General features: G+C 43.1%; 1 protein-coding gene across 5 annotated transcripts in view; it reads right to left on the bottom strand.

Annotated features, from left to right (window-relative positions):
- Positions 1–15,528, bottom strand: part of LOC131223879 (methylesterase 17-like) — a 71,303-nt gene that overhangs the window by 38,085 nt on the left and 17,690 nt on the right. For all 5 annotated transcript variants that reach the window (XM_058219413.1, XM_058219412.1, XM_058219414.1 and 2 more), the window contains exon 3: positions 5,661–5,789. In XM_058219413.1, coding sequence (XP_058075396.1) covers positions 5,661–5,789 — 129 coding nt within the window. The remainder of the gene's footprint in view (positions 1–5,660; positions 5,790–15,528) is intronic.

Below are 15,528 nucleotides of genomic sequence, written 5' to 3'. Positions count from 1 at the left end.
CATGCCGTTCATTCCTTTCCCAAGATGATTTTAGGCGTTGAGCCAGAAGGTGGGATCCATCAGACCTTCAGGCGGGCCACACCATATTAAATGATGGTTTTCACCATTGAAACCATCCCTGACTGTCTATACGGCGAAATATGTCCAATATTGGACTTGTTTTGCTTGTGGTGAGCCATGGAAGAACATTGGACGGCGTAGATTCACTGGATATGGACCCCACTTGCGAAATCCCTACAAAAACAGAAATCAAAAAAAAAAAAAATACTTCAACACGCGCTGCTTGTCAGAAGAGCGGCCGCCGCCTCCGGCGGACGGACGCGTGTCTGACCACCACGGCTGGCCGTGGCCCCACCTTGATGTTTACATGTCATCTAACTCGTTCATCGGGTGGGCCACTCTCGAAGTGGGCCCACCCCAAAAACTAGCCACATCCAAGACTCAGTGGCCCACACCGTATGGAACAAAGTGGGATTGAACCTCTACCTTTGAAACCCATTTGGGGTCCACAGAAGTTTTGGATCAGGGTGAAAATTTCTCCCACCCTCTATTTAGGCCCACTCGGCCTTGTCAACTGGTCGGATGGCATAGAAACATTGCGGTGGGCCCCACATGGAGCCCACATTGATGTATGTGTTTCATTCCCACCGTCCGCCTGGACGGTGGACGTGGAGCCACTGTGATGATTGTGTGGGCCCACTGTGATGATTGCGTGGAGCCCACTGTGATGTGTGCGTGTGTGTGTGTGTGTATATATATATATATATATATATATAAAATATTATATTTCATATAATATTATATGTATTATGTATATATATATATTATATACTATATTATATGTATATATTTTTACTAATGTTGAGGCCCGTGATTGAGGCCCACCTTGATATATAGGTAAGGCCCACCTCAGTACTTGTGGCCCATGGTTGAGGCCCACTTTAATGTATATATAGAGCCCATGGGTCGAGGCCCATTTAATGTATTAGGGGCCCATGGGTCGAGGCCCATTGAGATGTAATGTGGCTAATGGGTTGAGACCCATTTGATGCATGTATGGGGCCCAACTGGCGAGGCCCATTTGATACATATAAGGCCGTAAGATTAGGCCCATTTAATGCATTCTAAGGCCCACGGGTTATGGCCCATTGCAATGCACATAAGGCCCATTGGTGTGGCCCATTGTTGTGGCTCGCTTGATGAACATGAGGCCCATATGATACGGCCCATTTGATGTATTGAAGGCCCAATGAGTTATACCTAAGGTTCATTGCAATGTGCAGTCCCAATATGATTTATGTAATGATGTTTACGTCAGGGCTATGCCTTGGGAGCAATGATGGTTTGACGTCCACATTGCAAGTATAGTGTGGTTAAATGTCCGCATTATGACTTTCCCTAGGGCCCATTGTTAGGCTCATACGTCTGATGTGTAGGCCGTCTAGGCCCATCTTTGTTATGATTATCATCCATTCTACATAGCATGCTCAGTTCCATGATTCATGACCATATGCATCATACGTATACTTGATATGAGAAATGACCGATCATCGCACATGCCTTCGGGCAGCTTGTTTATGGGCTCCCGATTAAGCGGTGTTGCCTTATATGAGTGCACGATACGCGCAGGATTGTCGCATGATTAAATAGTGTGATTCATGCATTTCTCATTGTGTGATGTGGTTATTGTACACCCTAGTGATATCAGGGCCGTAGCCTCCACAGGCATATCATGGTTGGTAGGATTAGATACAAAAAATCTTGTTCTACATGAGGTCTTATATATATCCCTCGGTGAAAGTCCCTAAACTCTTATGATACCAGGAGGTTGCTCCAACGTCTAGACCGAGTGGGTGCATGAGCGCCGAGCGCCAATTACCAGACGGTTGCGCTTTCCACTGTATCGTGGTCGGTTGGAAGGGGGTGCGGCCTTACCCGCCCGAGAGTAGGGGGCAATGCTAGGCTGAGTCTGACCAGCTCGAGGAATGGGTCCGCTATTGACGAGCCGAGCCCGATATTGGCAGGCGGATAGTGAGGTCTTTTCCACTCACCTTATTGCGCGCGATGGGGCGGCAATCTGGCTTGGAGTGTACTAGACCCCGGTGATATTCCAGATTTGAGTCGTATTGACGTGTGGACTTAGATGAGGATTTGTATGCTTGACTTGCATTTCGCATTGCATGGCCTTGGTATGGCCGACATCATTCTTTGCACCGCATGGCCTTGGTACGGCTAATGGGATTCTTAGCATTCATCAGCATGTTCCGCATTACTCTGATACTGCATAACTACATTATCACCTTGAGCATACACTTTCACCACCCTCTAAGCTTTCTACAAGCTTATGCACGACCGTTGCGTGCAGGTGACGTTGGTTTGCAGCAGCGCTGAGGCTTGGGCGCGTAGCTGATCTTCTTTTGGAGTTTTTGGTCTATCTTCATTGTATTTCCCTTATGCTCATTGTACTTGTAAAGTTTTTTATTATAGTGGAAATGTGATGGAGTTTTTGGTTGTTGTTTGTGGGTTATGCCTTTGGTTATGCTTATTACGAATCAAACTGATGTACAAAATCCTCCTTGTAGCATCCCAGGATCGGAACCTGGCGAATGGGCGCTGGGAGTCGAGAATGGGGTTCTACGGAGGCTGTCGGCGCCAGATTCGGCGATCGGGAATTTTGTGAGCCCGGTTTCCGAGTTTGGGGCGTGACACTAAAGTTCTTTGTTACTTAAAAGCAATCAAAGACTTATAGCTATTTTACTTAGGGTTTCCTGTTATATTGGAAGGATATACTGATGTGAGTTGGATATTGAGTATAGGGGACAATAAGTCCACTATAGGATGAGTATTCACCCTAAGAGGTACAACTGTGTCTTGAGGATCTAAGAAACAAACCTGCATAACTCACTCGATTATAGAGTCTTAGTTATAGTCTTAGCTGCAATAGGCAAATAGGCTAAGTGGTTTATGGATCTTTTATTAGAAATATATTTTTGTGTGAATCCTATACTATCTCTGTGTCCACATTAGCTAGAGCCTACAATGATACTTATAATAGAAAGTCTAAATATATAAGTTTACAATATGATTATATAAGACAATTGTTGATTTAAGATGAAATCATTCCAATTTCTTATGTGAAATCAAGTAATAATTTGACTGACTCTTTTACTAAACCTCTCTAACGAGGGGTAGTAAATGTAACATGTAGAGGGATGGGGTTAAAACTCTTTAACCAAAGTTCTACTAGTAATGGAAATCCAACCCAAAAACTAGAAAATCTATAAGTTCGGGTTCAATGGGTATAAACAAGTTACTGATATGTGGCAAGTCTCAACACTAAAATTATATAGAACTTCATTCGTAATAGATAAGTGTTGTGTGTTATAGATAAAAAGTTAAGTTTTAGAACTCTTAATGAAATTCAGTCTAAAATGACAAGTGTTTTAATAGTAACGGAGACACTGAAAGGATTTCACATTCAGAGATGGTGTCGTCTCTCATGAGAGTTAGAGTTTCTCTCAGGATCGTTCATGAAATAGGATAAGCACATGTCCATTAATTATGTCGAGCAAGATTTGTGTGAATTCTAAAAAACATAAAGTGAATATGTGTAGTTTCTCTGGTTTTGTTATTTAGGAATAACTAGTTTAAAGCTGCGGCTACTAGGAATTTCGATAGAGCTTTGAGATACTACCACTAAGGAAATATTCAAATCAAAAGATATCTTTTTAAAAAAAATGCATAAAAGCTATTTATATTCTAACAGATATTTCTTTTGAAAATACCTTTTCAATCAAGTGGGGGAATTGTTATGAAAATATTGTTTAAAAAATATTTTAAATAAAAATTATATATGTATATCAAATGTTTGTTTGAAAAACTTGGGTTTTTGGTGTTTTGGGAATAGTTTCATATCGAAAAATATTGTGTTTATATATAAGGTGTTGAGTACCTTATTATTTACTTGTTAGATCCGTGGAGTACCGGGAACATACACAGGCACGATTTCAGTGCGAGGGTGTAGGCATGTGAGGCAGTGTGGCTATATAGGCGCTAGTGGCGCACTTTGCACTTCCCACATGCGCATCGTTTCGTAGATGGGTCGCTCCCTTGTGACCTTACGCGAACTGGTGCGAGACAAGCGTGAGTCGCGGTGTGACAGAGGCTTTAGGTTAAGTGGTTGGAGTGTTGTGGGAAAGTAGTCTGAATGAGACCAGATAGTCTTTTATAGAGACTGAAAACTAGCCGTTTGAGAGAGGTGTAACTGCACATGCAGTATTAAATAAGACCATGTAGAAACTGCTGCATGTATCTAGCTTAGTAGTCATAAAATGACTAGCCAATGAATCTAAATGGCTAGCATGCAGTAGTTGGTTGTCTCACATACATAGCAGTCAGAAATAACCAAATAACGGCTAGTTTCTCACCAATAGTCATAAACGGACATATGGAGTTATGACCCTAGACCAAAACAGCTAGCAATCCTGACCTATATAAACAATGTCTATGTAGTTCATTGGACCATCACAAACCACTCGAATCACACTTACATACGATCCAACAAGAAAAGTTCTACTAACTTCTGATCAAGTCAGCAAGGCTCAATATGAACCTCAGCCAGTAGTCCTCAACAAATAGACCAGAGCAGTGGTCTACACCAGCTATAATTTTCTGATCTTCTCTTTGATCTCAGATTTAATTTATTTTGTTATATCTGTTATATAAAATTGTGTACATAAAGTTCTATTTGTGATTCTTCCTGCTTGCTGAATGTACAACCATATACAGATTTGTCGTATCCTAAAAGCTATTTATGTGCAACCTATAAGTAGTCGATCATTTTGAGAATGGACGAATAATGTTTTAAGGACATTGTGATCACATGTACTTTAGCCAGTCCTTAACATTTTGATTTCTTTATTATTTACATAAATTCTAAAAGTGTAATTTGCGCTAACAGACGCACCATTGAACTGCCTGATTTTGAGTCTAGGATGCTAACGGTCCAAAGCCACCGTTGTCAAACGAGAAGCCAAAATTTGGACTTGGACCGTGAATATCACTCTCTTATCTAGACGGGGTTTTTCATGGACGCTCTTTGATGGATCCCGGATTTGTGACCGTGGGGCCTACTATCATTTACGATTATTATATCTACACCATCCATTTGTTTTTCTAGATCATTTTAGAGTACGTGCACTAAAATGCCTATATTTGTTTTTCCCCGTTGATAAGGTCATCAACGGGAGGTTAGATGGTAAAAAATAAATAAATTCGGTGTGCCTTTTAAAAAGGTTTCAATGTGTCATTGTCCTCACAGTTTTCTATGGTGTAGTCTATTTGAGCATAGACGGTTATGATAGGACAACCAAAGTCCCTTACACCGTCCATTTCTTATCCAAGGGTAAGTATATATTATTCAATCTGAAAGTGAGTCAATCCAAGATGGACCAACTGTGTTAATTGATTTAGATTTTGCACATATTTTCCATGTGTACTGAAAGCTGAATCAATATTAAAAGACTAATAAGGAGCTAGACTCGGTGAATCGGGTGCGATCAAGGACGGTTGAATCGCTAGAGTATAAAATCAGATTGGTTAGAAGTGAATCCGAGTTGACTCGGACGAGTCATATATGACTCTTTCTATATTATCATTACCTCTTCAGGGCTCATATTATACATGAGTTTGCGGTGAAATTCCTTGCGCATCAATACACCTGTAGGAGGCTTATCTGGCCCCAATCCATGCCATATTTCGAACGCATGCCGGTACTCTGACTTATCCTTCTGTGTAACAATTAACAAATAAAATGATGTTAGCAACTAATATTCAATTTTGGACCGTGTGTATATATATATATATATATATATATATATATTCTTTAACTCAATTTTCTTTGTAGTGTTTGTTAAAATGATAACAATGAGTCAATGACTAGGATTAAATATGAGATTCTGGCCCGCCCAAGTAGCCGATCCAATGGCCTGAAATTTCAATTGTGTGCTAGCAAGTCCTAGTAGCTCAAAACTATCTCACATTTTAATATGTGTGTGAAAAGCGGTTAAAGAAAAAAAGAAAAGAAAAAGGAGTAGTTTTTGGGATGTCTGCAAAATGAAAAACAAATACACACCTAATGCATTCCACTTAATGAACATGCATGGTCTATGGCCAGCTTGTTCCCTTGGATGCCAGAGGCGTCCTTAGGGTGATCTTGTAGATTATTATTATTATTTTTAATTGGTTCAATGATTTTCCTTGTTTTTTACTAGGTAATTTATTATCTTTATGCATGAAAATAATAAAGTTGGTTATGAATTTTTCTAAACACATTGTTCTTATGTTTCTCTCATTTCCTCCTGTTCAGAATTCCAAAGAGGACATCAAGAAAGAGGTATCATCAATGAGTGTTTTTCTTCACATGACAACCTTTTATGCTTTGTATTAACTTGAAAGCTTTTTAAATGCCCCTCAAAAATAGATTTAGGTAAAGGCAAAGCTTTTTCAACGTCCTAATAACCCTTCTCCTAAAAACCTAGTTTTAATAATACACTTACATACATAAGGAAATGGTTCAATGAGGTCGAGCTCTCTGGGCTCCACTATGATGCGTGTTGGACATCGACACCATGCATTTTGTGGGTCTCCTCTAGGTTATGGGATGTCCCAAAAATCAGCCATATCTAAAACTCAGGTGGGACACACAATATGAAACCATATAAAATCATCCCTAAAACATCTAAAAGCACTTGGTGGGGCCCACCTGAGTTTTGGAATGACCTTAAATTTGGTGTGACCCCTCATCCAAGTGAGACACACAAAATGGATGGGTTAGATTTCTAAACCACATCTTAGTGGGCTCTATAGGCAATCATGAAGGTTTCAATTGGTGCGCATCCACTCTCAACTGTTGTCTATGGTGTAGCCCACCTAAGTCATGAATTGGCCTAATTTCAAGGCCCATGGTCAGCATGGAAAGGTGTGTGATGGTGTAGACATTAGATGGTGGGGATGTCTGGCACACATCATAGTAGGGCACACAAAGCTCAACCTCGTGGGAAGTTTCTATAAGGTCGACCTCATTTCTTTAGAAGTTTCATAGTTATAGCGATTAAGGTTTTTTTTTTCTTTTTTAAATGGATAAATGTCATTAGTCAACAATTTAAACCATTTATTCAGTGGGATTTACCCTAAATAGATCACAGTACTAAAAAAAATACTTTGATTGGATGGTAATAACCATTCGATTAAAGACTTGGAAAATGGATGACCATGAGAAAATGGAAACTTTTGGATTTATAGGGTAGTAGAACAGGTCATCGATGATTTCATGGTGTGCCATGATCAAAAGAAGTCAGGCCGGAGGAGCTAATCCAGCCTAATCTTGGGTATTTTTTTAAACAGGGCTAGTGATCATCCATTAGGACTAAATAATTTGCAAAACATACAGGGTCATTTTAGGAGTTAAGTTTTAGATTGAAGTCATTTTAGGTGTTAGAGAGAGAGAGAGAGAGAGAGAGAGAGAGAGAGGCGACGACTGAGAAATCGTTGCCCCTCCCCACAGAGATTGGGGAGGGGAGATGGAATTCGGAAAAGCTACCCCTTCGTATGAAATACCCTCTTCGTCGGCAACCTTCCTTTCTCCGTTTCTTCAGCGGATTTGATAAAAATCTTTCAATGGTATGGGAGGGTTTCGGAGGTTTTTCTTCTATGCTTCCTAGTGTGAGACCCAACTCGAGTTCGGATGTGTGCATGTATGTATGTGAGTATGCATCTCGTCCATTTTGGTCCCGCGGTCTTACCAATCAAATTCCGGTGACTTGCGACCCTTGGGTAGTGTTTGCGGTCATCCTTGATTTCAGTTACGTAGACTCGACCCGGATTGATCCAAGACCTATGCCATTGCGACCGCATCGTCGTTGCGGTTCCAACGCTGTGTCTCGTGCATAAATCCAATGTGTGTATCAAAAGTTGTACGCCACACATTATTTGGGCCATTGATCATGATGTCGGACCCACCTGGTGCTTGTGTACGTTTTCTTAGGTGGACCCACCCTAGTTCCATCATTTCATATGAGAGCTATCATTACTTATAGCCATCTAGTCAACTCTCTTACAAGCCATCATGGATTTTCTTTCCAAAAAGGTCATTATGAGTTTTCTTCCCAAAAAGTAATGATTTCCTTACATTGCAATGATGAGTTCTCTACAACACTCCATCTTCTTCTCATATCCTTTATTTTCTCTCCTCTAGCAACACAAGAGAAAGCCCTTGGACGTCCCCCATATTCCAGCAACTCCAGCCCATTTTCTCTCAAAAACCTCCCAATCTAACCTTTGAAAAGTAATCTCAATCATAGATATATAACCCTTGGAGCTTAAAGAGCTTGAAGATAGAAGAATCTTGAAGATCCATTAAGGTGGGTACACTTAGCTTAGTATTTTCTAATTTTCTTGTGGTAGATTCCCCTTCATCTCATCCTTAGGAACTTGTGGGGCCCATCAAGTGATGATGGAGGTCTCTCATGTTTCCATGATTGAGGCTAATGGTCCATTCCTTTGCATGCAAGCTCCATAGATGGGGCCATTCTCCATGGACCCCATCATGGCATTTTTCCTTGATGCATGTCTTTTAGGGGTCATCTAGACCATAGATTTAGGTGGGAAAGGCATTCCCACCATTGGATTGATTCCTAACTCTATGCATGTGCTAGATCTAGATTGTATATGATCTAATGGATGACATGAATGTATTGTGATGAACAGAGGACCTCAATACTGGAGGAGATCCTCTCTTGTGGCTGGACCTTTTTTTTCCTTATTCTATCTTTCATTTCTGATGTGTGTGGCCCACTTGGGGGCCTTGGAATATCCAGACCGTCCAAGCAAGGTGGATGCCCATGGTTGTCCATTCCTTGGACGTTGGCACCCTAATTTCTCTATATCGGATACATGCAATAGGTTTTATGAACGGAAATTAGTCTGGATGTTTGTGGGGCCCACTGAGGTGGACCACAACACTGATTTCATGGGGTGATTCCCCTTATGTTGGTTCCCATGCTCAGTTCATTTCATATATATGTTGCTGTCCAGAAATTTTCTGGACAGTTGCTGGATGGTTTTTGGGTTAAGATTATGGACTGATAAGAGGGATGTTTCACCCCCATTGATAGATGATTCTTGGAGGTGTGGACCCCACTTTGATGTGTGTTGAATCCCACCTCCATCCGCCCTTGATTGATCACCCAAAAAGGTGGGCCAAGAAGGTTGATCAGTCCATATTTTCTGGACTGTCTAGCCACTCTGCATGTTGTAAAAACATAAATATCAGCGTATTTTTGAAATGGTGGGCCACCTTTGTGGACCCCACCTTTTTGTATACTTGTACAGGGATGTTGGCCCTACATTTTCCCAAATTTTTGGCAGATCTGGGCCTAGTCTAATGGGGTGCACAATTCAGGGGCAGCAGCATTGTTTCAATAGGAATTATTTCTAGACCTTGTTGTCCATAATTTGTGTGAATTAAATAAAATACTTATACTACCTCAAAAATTATAAACTTTTGCAGAGAGGTGACCCACCCATGGTAAGACTCACCTACAAAATTTGGGGGCCAATGGACACTTGTACACACCATGGTGGTGGCTGGACCGGCCCACTATATTGTGGTGACCAGATCAGGCAGTATCTCAGGACAGATTATTTTCTTAAAATAAATTAAAATATCTCTAGTTGTAAAAAAATCTTAAATTTTTGTAGAGGTGTGACCCACCCATGGTAGGACCCACTTACCAATTTTTGGGACCAACAGACCCCTGTGCACACCGTGGCAAGGGCTGGACTGGCCCCCCACGTTGGGACGTCTAGGTCAATCCGATTTTCTGGACAGACTGCTTTATTTAAATTAATTAAAATATTTCTAGATGTCCAAAAATTCTAAAATTTTGTGTGGATGTGGCCCACCCATGCAAAATTTAAGAGCCATCAAGCCCTTGTACTACCCGCGGTGCGGCATGGAGTGGCCCACTAGGCAGGGATGCCCAGGCTGGGGCGTCCAGCCTTGGCTGGCCATCTAGCATGCTTTGTGGGCCCACCTAGACGTGTTGTATATCTCATCATCCATCCATGCGGGGTCCTTAAGGGACTTGATCATCTTCCCCTTCGGTGGTTTCCAATTGGGTCCCATTTGAATGAGATTCTGGGCTAAATACCTCGGCCCATAGGGCTGCCTACACATAAGGCATCCCTGTCTTGGGCTGCTGCCGGGCCTGCACTCCAACGGCATGGCCCACTTGATATATGAGTTATATGCCCCCCTCTCATTTGGTGGGACCCATTGTTATGTATGTAGGCCATCAGGAATTTCATCTACTATAAAATAATTTTTTGTTGTTGGATTCCAAACAACCCAGAAAAATGGGTGGGCTGGAATTTGGCAATGAGCCCAGTAATTGTTGCCTATAAATATTGTTTTGGGGCAGTGTGGCCCACTAGATTTGAGGAGGATTAAGTCAGTTATCTTACCATTTTAATTTTATTTTTGGGCTTAATTAGTGCATGATTAAAGGCCCATTCCAATTGGATTCTTCTTGGGCTAGTCTTCTAGTTAATTAATGGGCCTTATAGCCTTGGTTCGGCTGAAATTTGTCCTATATTTACCATGCCATTGTGATGGGTCTTATGGGCCAAATACTCAAGTAGTTGGCCCCTTGCTTGCCCACTATAATAAATCCATACTTGGGCCGAGATGTGAGGCCCAACTTACTTGTGTTAAATATAAGGATTTCCCATATGTTGGGATAATGGGCTGCCCATTAGTTCCACCACAATGAGTGAACCCATGACCCTTATTGGTTGGGCCCTAACCTTGCTTAAGGGCCCACCAGGTTGCCTATGTATTGGGCTTAGTGTATGGCCCACTAGGTCATGGATTGATTGGGCCTTGGACTTTTCTTTACATATGTAGTAGGCTATCTTTTTGGGACCCAGTTGAGGTTAGATGTCCTCCTTGGTAGCCCTAAGGTAGGCCCATAAGGACCTTATACGTGGTTGAAGGCCCACCTTGGACCTTGTTAGGCCCATTTCCTCCTTGAGGTTTTAGGACTCCTCTAGCTTGTGGGTCATCCCAAATTATTGAGCCCCCACTAAGAGAACTTCATTTCTCCTTAGAGTACTTGTCTATATATATCTTGTCTTTGTCCCTCCTTGGGAAGGAGGAATACATATTCTACAGGTAGCGCAGTTAAATCATTGTGACCCATATGCATCATCTATGTGTATTGATTGCATTGTGTGGTGGTCATAGAGGGATGAAGTTTCTCCCCTTATGCACATTGAGTGCCTGAAGCTGGTGCATGATCTGTATGTGTGACTCATGCATTAGTATCACATTTCATGATGATACCGCCCTTGCTTCATCAGGGCCTTGCCTCCACAGGGACATTCGTGGATGGCCGCATGTGTGGACACCGAAAATGATACTTAAGCATACCGGGTGCATAGGATGCCCATGGGTGAAATTTTCAAAACTTCTATGGTACCAAGGGACTGCCTCAACACCATGACCGAGTGAAAACTATGAGCGCACAAGGGCCTTATACCGTTAGGCAGCGACTCCTACTGTCGTGTAGTCAATTGGGTAGAGATGTGGCCTTATCCGCCTGTGAGGGAGGGTAGTATTAGGCTGAGTCTGACTAACTCGTGAGATGGGTCTGGTACCATCGAGCCTCGTTGGTGATTGGCTATCCACGGGCGGGTAGTGAGGTCTCTTACACTCGTTTGACTGTGCAGGTTTGTAAAGCGGCAGTCATTCTGTAGTGTAATGGACCCCGGTGATTTTCTTATGATTGGAAATGTATTTGACATGTGGTTTAGATATGAGCATTGGCATTACTTACATCGTATTAGCATTGACTGTATAAGCCTCTTCATGCATTGTCTTGGTATAGCGCCCAGTACTCATTGCATCGCATTCTTGATAAGCCTCGGTAAGGCCAGTGATATTGTCATTGAGCATGTTCCTCCTACTATTCTTCTGTGCACCATTGTCACACACTTTCACCACCTTCTAAGCTTTTATAAGCTTATGCACAATTGATGCGTGCAGGTGATCTTAGGCAGGTGTCGTAGAGCGGCAGAGCGTAGATTAGAGCTAAGCTTGAGGACCCAGTGTTGCTGACTTTCTCTCCTTTTCTATTATTTTTTGTATGTCCTTTTGAACCTGATGTAAACTTGTAAAAGTTCAAATTCTTAGTGGATTTTGTAATGTGTGCCTTGTTATTGTCAGATAAACTTGCTGTGATCTTAGGTATGCTCGTTTTGAAAATGATTATATTGTTATGAAAATCCTCCTTGTAGGATCCCAAGATCGAAAGCTGCCTCATGAGCCGAGAATGAGGTACTACGGAGGTTGTTGCGGCCAAAACCGGCCATTGGGTTCCTTGTGAGTCCGATTACCGAGTCTAGGGCGTGACACCCAGGGACAAGCAAGTCTAGGGGTTATGGATTTGTCAGGTTCATGTACGAGGATGATGCTAGGGCAGCCAAGGGAGTCCTAGATGGCCAGAGGATAGACGAAAGACAGGTTATGGTAAAGGATGCCTGCCCCAAAAATCGTCACTGATTTGCAACAGATAGGGAGGCACCTGGAGGAACAGGGGATACGATAGATGGGGGCATTCACTTTCCGACGACGTTGGCGAGCGAATCAATTCCAAAGAGAGGATGGGAAAAACCTCCAGCGACGCTGCCGCCTATGTTCCCCACATGACAGATCACGGTCGCAAACCCCGTCGCGGTCTCCGAAAAGCTTCTCGACCTAGAACTGGCACTGGTGGGCTATTCAAGTGGAAAAATCATCTCTGTTCTACATCTGGTCGATGGCTTCAGGTCCTCCAGATTTAAATCTTCAGCAATTGATGTCACTCGATTATCTGCCTACAGTTTCCGCCTCTCCTTTAAATCTAGGGCAGATATTTCAGACTTCGTAGCTGACCCCCCTTTCTGGCAACAGATGGGTTTGATAGATGTTAGACCCTGGTCTCCGGAAATCGCAGTTGAAGAAGAGGAGTCTTGGATCCGACTATTTGGGATTCCGGCCCACGCATGGTTGGAATCGGTCATCCGCGACCTTGGCAGCGTGTATGGGGAGGTGATCCAAATTGACACGAACTCAAAGTTTGAAATTTTTTAGATGTTTGCAAGGATTAAGATTCGGAAACTGGATCGTCCTTTGATCCCCTTCCCCCAAATGCTGGATGTCAAAGGGAAAATATACAGGATATGGGCTCAAATGGAAACCAAGGTGGACTCATCACCACTCGACGCCCCCTGGAATACTAGTAGAAGCTCAGAAGGAGATGAGGATTCATCAAAAGATTGGGTCAGCAACACTATTGGAAATAACAACGACGATTCTACAAACAGTATGGCTGAAGTTTGTGAAAATGCCCAACTCAGGCGTCAGTCAAGTGTTTGTGAAAATGCCATACTCAACCAGAGCCAACATATCATAGCCCACCCCTCAGGAAGGAACGTAGGAGCCCATCCTACCTCTGAAAGGGTCTCCATAAATCGCTCTTCGCCCATTTCCCCGATAGTGGAGTTGGCCAAAGGAGCTCCACCCAGCAATGCTAGGCATCAGGGAGGTGATCAGTTCTCTCCACACATCGAATAGGCCCCAGATCAATTTTCTCCCAACGAACAACATCAGTCACATGCAAGCCATGAAGCAGACACTCCTGAAGCCCCACTACAGAACGAGCCCAACCCAGATAGGTGCAGACCTATCTCCAATGAAGTTCACAGACCCGACAGGCACCTTCCTAGGATATTGCCGAACATCAGGTTCCCGGTCAGGTGTGTCCTCTTCCCAGTTTACAGAGTGCATAATTTAATACAATTGAACCAAATCAGTTGCATCTCATAAAAGCAGCTACGAATTCTCTTAGGATCCCTCTACGAGACAGGGACCCAGAATGACATCTGGATGTTGGGAACCCCCACACCCCCCAACCTCAATAGACTTTTGGCGGTGACTCCCTACCTCTCAAAGGGCTCACAGATGGATGTACATCTGTATACAGGCAATTGGATTTCTCTGTACCGTGAGGACAATACGATTCCTCTTCGATTCCATGAGGAGGGGACACATGGTGATTGCTCAACAGGAACGATTATGGTCCCATTTGCAATAGAAAATTGGGAGCAGAGATTAGCTAGGCTGAAAAGGAGAACGGAGTCCAATGGGAATGTGTCTGATGGATAGTCTCCTCATCTAGAATGCTCAGGGTTTGGCCAATGTTGCCACGATTCGGACAGCTCTCAGGCTAATCAGGGCTGACAACCCCTCGATTGTAGCTATCCTAGAGCCAATGGCGAGGGATGGTAGGAGAGTGGGGTTAGGACTTAAACTCGGCTTCATTCTTCTTTCTCTAATGATGGAGCAGGGGGTAAAATCTGGATTTATTATAAGGATAAATTATCCGTATCCGTCATAGAATCCTCTGACCAAACACTTTCCCTAGATGCATGCTTGCAGGATCAAGATAAATTGTAGGCTGACAACGGTCTATGCAAAATGCACTAGATTTTCCAGAAGGTTCCTCTGGACGACCTTGGAATCCCTGGCTTCTTCCATGCAGAGCCCTTGGGTTGTGGGAAGAGATTTCAATGCAGTGGTGGATGCTTCTAAAAGGCTAGGCTATAGGAGCCAAGATGTGGAGAGCGCTGCAAAATTTAGAGAAGCAATAGATAAAGCTAGCCTGCTGGATGTAGGTTTTGGGGGGAACTGTTTCACCTAGAGCACAACCAAGCAGGTAGGACAAGAGTCTGGGCGAGACTTGATAAAGTCCTCTGCAACGCGGCCTGGATCAGTAAATTTCCAGGGTTCTAAGTCAAGCATCTATCGAGAATAAACTCAGATCATGCTCCTCTCCTTGTAGTCTTCCCCAACCCGATCCTCCCAATGCCAATACCCTTCAGATTTTAGAGGATGTGGACTCTCCACGAGGCCTTCCCTCTTCTCAGTCCCCTGACTCATCTAACCAACCAATTACAAATCTGATGCTCAAGATTAAAAGAGTTAAACAACGGCTGAGGATTTGGAACAAGGAAATCTATGGTAATGTCTTCAGCAACCTCAGGGAGGCCGTGTAATCCCTAGCTCATATGGAGTCCTGCGCCCAATCCCCCTCCTCAACAATCAGTTCAAAAGACCTTTCTGCAACCAAGTTGAGAGTAGTCGACATGGAGCTAGCGGAAGAGATCTTCTGGAAACAGAAAGCCCGAAACAACTGGCTTGCGGAAGGAGACAAACATGAAATTCTTCCATCTCTCTGCCACAGAAAAATTCAGAAAATCAGGGATTCACCAAATTCGGCTGGAGTCGAGAGAAAACATCTCAGATTTGGGGTGCATCAAAGAAGAAGCTATCTCCTTTCTGAATGGTCTGCTGGCCCCGGACCTGTTAGGTAACATGCCTTTAGACGCTGACGAGCTAATGGAGGTCATCCCCCCCCCCCCTCATTT

Source organism: Magnolia sinica, chromosome 13 (genome assembly GCF_029962835.1).
Source record: "Magnolia sinica isolate HGM2019 chromosome 13, MsV1, whole genome shotgun sequence".
NCBI lineage: Eukaryota > Viridiplantae > Streptophyta > Magnoliopsida > Magnoliales > Magnoliaceae > Magnolia > Magnolia sinica.
This window is presented reverse-complemented; position numbering and strand designations above follow the sequence as displayed.